The sequence below is a fragment of the Chanodichthys erythropterus genome, chromosome 9, assembly GCF_024489055.1.
Source record: "Chanodichthys erythropterus isolate Z2021 chromosome 9, ASM2448905v1, whole genome shotgun sequence".
Classification (NCBI taxonomy): domain Eukaryota; kingdom Metazoa; phylum Chordata; class Actinopteri; order Cypriniformes; family Xenocyprididae; genus Chanodichthys; species Chanodichthys erythropterus.
In genome coordinates, this window is record NC_090229.1 from 21,019,619 (window position 1) to 21,025,618 (window position 6,000).

At 38.4% G+C, this 6,000-nt stretch overlaps 1 protein-coding gene across 2 annotated transcripts in view; it reads left to right on the forward strand.

The window, feature by feature from the left end:
* Positions 1 to 5,409, forward strand: part of slc6a17 (solute carrier family 6 member 17) — a 32,021-nt gene extending 26,612 nt beyond the window's left edge. For both annotated transcript variants that reach the window (XM_067393791.1, XM_067393792.1), the window contains exons 11-12: positions 1,758 to 1,920; positions 2,607 to 5,409. In XM_067393791.1, coding sequence (XP_067249892.1) covers positions 1,758 to 1,920; positions 2,607 to 2,975 — 532 coding nt within the window. In that variant the 3' untranslated portion in view covers positions 2,976 to 5,409. The remainder of the gene's footprint in view (positions 1 to 1,757; positions 1,921 to 2,606) is intronic.
* The last annotated feature ends 591 nt before the right edge of the window (positions 5,410 to 6,000 follow it).

A 6,000-nucleotide genomic window follows, 5' to 3' on the forward strand; every position in this document is an offset into this window, starting at 1 on the left:
ACTGTAGGGGCTTTTGCACTGGAGGAACGTTTTCGTAGTTCTTAAATCTTGTAATTATTAGTGGAACTACCCTCTTTTTTGCGTGTTCGTACTGAAGGAATTGGGAAAAATTTCAGGATCCATAGGATTCAGGATTTATAGAAATGCCTTTTGGGGGGACTAAATTAGCTCCTATTTCAGAGTAGGGTCTAATCCAGCACAATATAGGAACTACCAGTGAAGTGTAGTTGGTCTTTAGCTGGTCATGAGCTGGTCCTAAGCAACTAGCTCCAGCTCATGACCAGCTTAAACCAGCTCATGACCAACAGGGACTACATTTGCCATGTTGTTACTGTCACGTACCTATGAGTGTCAGTTGCGTCGCAGCACATCCATTCATAAATCCCTTCCCGTGGCTCAAGGGAGAGGAAAGTGTTCTTCGAATGCACACTTCAGAATCCCAGCAGAAGTAGTAGGTAATCCGGAGTCTTCTTGCCTACTGTTTTTCGAATACTACTGTATGTATTTGGACATACTACTCTTTTGGTGTACTTTTTTTTTGCATATGATATAGTAGGGAATTATTAGTGATAGTTTACATATCTATTGCCGTTTTCCATGTTTGTGGAGTAAGGATATCATTTACCTCTCACTTTTGTCTGTGGCATTATGTTCTTTTCTTAGCCTCGATGATATGTAGCACTGCAAGTTGTCATAGAAGATTTTGTCTCTTAGCCTTCCTTTTTTGCACTTTCAATCACATAACATTTCAATCTACATTCCATCTCAATTATCACGAACCCCACAACACAACAACAAAAACAGCCCCGATCACGGTGTCCTCCATGCTCCAGTTGTTGACGTTGTCTAATGTCACACTTAAATTACGTCGCTGTCTGCTGGCTTAAGTCACTTCAGTGTTAGTACATAGTGGCTGCTTTCTATCAGGCAGTGACTTTGCAGGCAGCATTTGGACATGAAGGTACCTCACACAATTGATTTCAGACAGACTTCTGAGGCAGAGTAACGGTTTAATGATCTACAGCAAAATAGAGAAGGCTTTGGTGATAACTAAGCGAATATTTAATTACTACAATAGTAATATCTAACTAGAAATGACATCAAAAGTGATAAATGTTGCTCAAAAATGTACATTTACACAAAAAACTGACAACCAACCGCAACTTTCAGACGCCATCTTTCTTAGCTGAACTGTCTCGGAATGGAACGCACAGTATTGGATTCTGATGTGCCTTGATGCCTTCCTACCTTGGAATGCATCCTCTGAAGCCAGCATTTATGAGATTTCGGACACAGCTAGTCTGTGGCTATGTTTAAGCTGTCCATTTTTGGGATTGACAACCGCATTAACTTACAGGTGTAAGTCTCAACGTGTCCATTCACATAGCAACTTATAGTAGCGGTCTAGCGGATTCTGTCTGTATGAACATGAAATCAGAGATGGCGACGTCCATAAAACTGAAAAGTCTTATCACTTTTAACCACTTTTTTTATCACTTTTAGTCCAATCGAGCCATCAGTCAAATTTTCATTAACCAACAGCAGCGTATAGTGTCTCGGGAGACCGCCTTGGTGGTGTGTTCCTATAACTGAATTCCTGTAACTACCCGGTGCAAAAGCCCCTGTAATCTCTGAAATCAGATCTCCTCATTGTTTGTTCTCGCTAACACCAAATATAGTCTTTATGCAGTTCTGTTTGTTTTTGCCTTGTGTCTGATATTGATCTGTAATTCTGCATGCTTTGTGGTGTTCATTAGGTTCATGCAGGATCTGGAGGACATGCTGGGTTTCAGACCGTGCATTATTTACTTCTACCTGTGGAAGTATGTGTCTCCAGTGTGTCTGATCATACTGATTTCTGCCAGTGTTGTAGAGATGGCCATCAGCCCTCCAGGATACAATGCATGGGTGCAAGACCTGGTTAGTTATACGCTATGTATATGTCTCAAGAAACATTTCTTATTTTTATCAATGTTTAAAACAGTTTTGCTGCTTAATATTTTCTCGATTCTTTGATGAATAGAAAGTTGAAAAGAACAGCATTTATTTGAAATGGAAATCTTTTGTAACATAAATGACTTTACTGTCACTTTCGATCAATTTAATGTATATATATATAAATCTTACCAACCCCAAACTTTTGAATGGTAGTAATATATATATATATATATATATTATATATGAAGTCTTCAGATGCAAAAGCCTCTAAGTGCCGTCTGAAATTTTCTTCTAAAATAAGAATTTTTAATCAAGCTTGTATGTTTAGGTTCAGTAATTTCACTTTAATGGCAATTAATAGGTAATTTTCATTGCCATTAAAGTGGAATAACTGAACATAAATATACAAGCTTGATAAAAATGCTCATTTTAGAAGAAAATTTCAGATGGCACTTACAGGCTTTTGCATCTGAAGTCATCATATATATATATATATATATATATATATTAATCTTACCAACTCCAAACTTTTGAATAGTAGTACCTGTTTTTCAAGGAGGAAGTTTGATTTTGATGACATTTAAATTGGAAAATATCATTAAAGGATTTTAACTTAGTGACTTCTATTCTATTTCACCAGTTCTTTCTCTCCTTCTCCCTATAATCAGGCCATGGAGAGGTTTCAAGGTTATCCTCCTTGGGCACTAACCATGTGTTTTGCTCTGATCATCGTGGCCATGCTTCCTCTTCCATTGGTCTTTATCGCCCGTCACTTTAACTGGCTCCCAGACGGCTCCAACAAGCTGTCCGTCTCCTACCGTAAGAGCCTGGCAAAGGAGGCTTCCAACCTGGAAGATGAGACGAGGTTTATCCTCGGGAAGAATCCCAGCGAAGCCCCTTCTCCCATGCCCAGCCATCGGGCTTATCTGGGCCCCGGCAGCACCTCTCCTGTGGAGCTCATCACCAACTCTACCTCCATCAGCGGCTATGGCAGTGGTTACCAGACCAACCCTGCCCCTCCCAAATCTGAGTCCTGATCCTCCAACCCACCACCCACAGACTGAGACGGAAAGAGAAAGAAGATGCTGAACAGATGAGAAGGTCCTAGTGTTGGTCACACCTTAACCCAAGCCATCCAGAGGAGCAGGACCACAAGAAAACGAACATAAAGACACAGAGATCCTTCCGTATTCCCTGACTAGACAGCTTCCCCTGGGCCCAATTATTCATACGGACTACTGATGTTGGTCTGAAGGTGAAAGAGAGCCTGGAGCTTTCAGATCAGTGTGTAAGGTGGCTTATTTGGTAAGTTAATTTTGCATATAGATAAATAATGTCAACTCTAAGAAGGTAATGAACACATTCAAGCTGCAGGTTTGGTCTCTGTCACTGGTTTTGGGGCCATAGGGGTGGGTAGCACATCCCTCTCTGTGAGTGCTGTAGTGAGACTTATCGTTCAGGTTAAGGTGTTACCAATGCTGCTGAACTCCAGACATCTTACAAAATGCACAAGATAAAACATGCCATGCAAGGAATTTAATTTAAACCCACCTTTAGAGATCATAAAGACAGACAACTTAGAGGGGCTCAGAGAAAAAGCTTTCACTTATTATAATGAGCCCTCTAATGGATATTATGTAAGTGTCACTGTTAAATACAGACCACCTGACAATAGAGTGAATTGATAGCTTGATTTCTGTTACAGACTGAAGTACGTGTTCATTTTATAAGTGTTCTTGGTTATAGACTTGGCACATCAACAGTCTGTCATGTCCACATCTCAGCACAGGTGGGCGACATTTGTATTCATACACAAAGCACATACTGTAGTCTCAGTGCCGTATCAAAATATACAGTATCAGTGTCAAGTTCAGGCTGTTTTTGAAACTGGGTTTATCTGATGTTCTTTTTAAGTTTCTTTTTTGGAAAGTTTTATCTAGATGTTTTTAATTTTTATAATCTTAAATATATGACTGCCTGATTAGAGGTGACTTTCACACAGCACAAGGAATGAGATTTCCAGGATGCAATAAGGGGCACAGTTTGAGCCAAGTAACTCCACCAAGCACGATAACTATAACTTTAAAATTACAAATGAACTGAACATCAACAAATATTTCATTTTATTTCCAAGTCTGCAATGGCAGTAATTGTAGATTTAGTCTGCACCACAGTTCTAAACCAGTGGAGAAATCTGCATTAGATGGTCTCTGTTTTTACTGAAAGTTATCATGCTTGGTGGAGATTACAATACGTTCCAAAAAGGGAATGGTACTGAAATCTACTGTATGTTTTTCTTCAAACCACAAATCATGGAAATGGTTAAATTGTGTTTGCTTATGATTGACAAATACCAATCTCAGATTATTTACATATACTGTAGTGAGTTTACTGCACAGAGAAGTGTTTGGCGCTGCCTGTTTTCAAACTTGCTGTTCTGGGGCCATATTACAGACACATTCTCGTCATGGCCACAAAACAGATAAGATGTGATTAAGTCGGGATTCATTTTTCTGTAATACGGCTGATCTCTAAAATATATGTGTGAAATACATAATAGGGTCATCTGTGTGGATTTCAATCTGATATTGTAAGAATTCTTTCAAAATGCCATACACATAATGGCCATAATTTCACACAGAGATATATATACGCTATCGTTCAAAATTTTTTGGTCAGCAAGATTTTTTTTTAAAGAAATAAATACATTTATTCAGCAAGGATGCATTCATTTTATCAAAAGTGACACAAAAAGACACAAAAATATATTATTAAAATGTAAAACCATTTTAAAATTTAATATTTCACAATATTATGATTCATAGGATGCCTCTTTCAAAAACTTCTTTAAAAAATATTAACGACCCCAGACTATTGGACGATAACATATATATTTGCATAATATATGTTGTATTTTTTTTCTCTCTAAAAAAATGCCATTATAAAAAAGCAGGTTCAGAAAGATAGAAATAGTAAAATATGTTATAAATCAACCTGATATGGAAAAGCAGTTGAATAGATTTATAAGGTAATATGTTGAGCTGGAAGAAGAGGACCAGTTTTCTTAAGGAACCAAAGTATAGTCTTGGTTTGTGTAATGTGTAGTCCCTTTATGTGTAGTGTAGCGTGAATACTGTGAAGACTGCCTAATGTAATTGAGAATTGCTGCCCTTAAAAGCTCACTGCCTAATAATCTGTAAGCCTAAACATACTCTCCTTTTTAGTTTGGTTTATGTGCTTTTAACAAATACTCTGGTCTTAATGAAAGGGGTACATTTTCAGTATTTATTCTAGTAAGAATAGATTGAGGGAGCAGAAAAGGGCTGGAGAGCTGAGAAAAGTGTGAAGAAGAGTGGGACAGGAGTTGTGGGTCATATTGAAACACTGATGAGTACAACGGCGAAGCTTTTGATCATCCAGCTGCGTGTACCTTTCGCGTCTATCACAAAAGCTGTTGTGATAAAAATAGACACTGAGTGGCTGGTTACCCAGGGGAACCTGTGTCAGAAACAGCACTGCTGCATGTTAATGAGTCCTCCTTGAGGGGGGGGGGGGCTCAAGATGTTCCTATGAGGGCCTTGTGGTATCCCTAGCAACCATTGCATTTCACAACAACAAGGGGGAAATTATTTAAGGGGGCAGTTCGCCTAAAAACGATTCTTTTATCATTTACTCACCCTCATGTTGTTCCAAACTTTCTTGCATCCATGGACACCAAATATGAATTGATTTATGAATATACTGGTCACTTTTTTCTTTCCAGTGAAAGTGAATGGGGACTGGGACTGTTGAGCATAAAAAAGACAAAAAGCACTATAAAAGTAGTCTTCTCAAGTCATACAATTGCTTTGTGAAAGAAATGTAAGTAATTATTCACTGACAATCTTTGCCTCCATTGTAGCGCTTCATTCAAATGAAGCTCCAGTGCCCATTCACTTTCATTGTTCACACAGATTGTTTCATACATTCTTCAAAACATCTTTTTGCGTTTTACATTCGATGTGAAGTCACATGGATTTGGAGCAACTCTCAGTTTTTATGAGAACTTTCCCTTTATGAGCC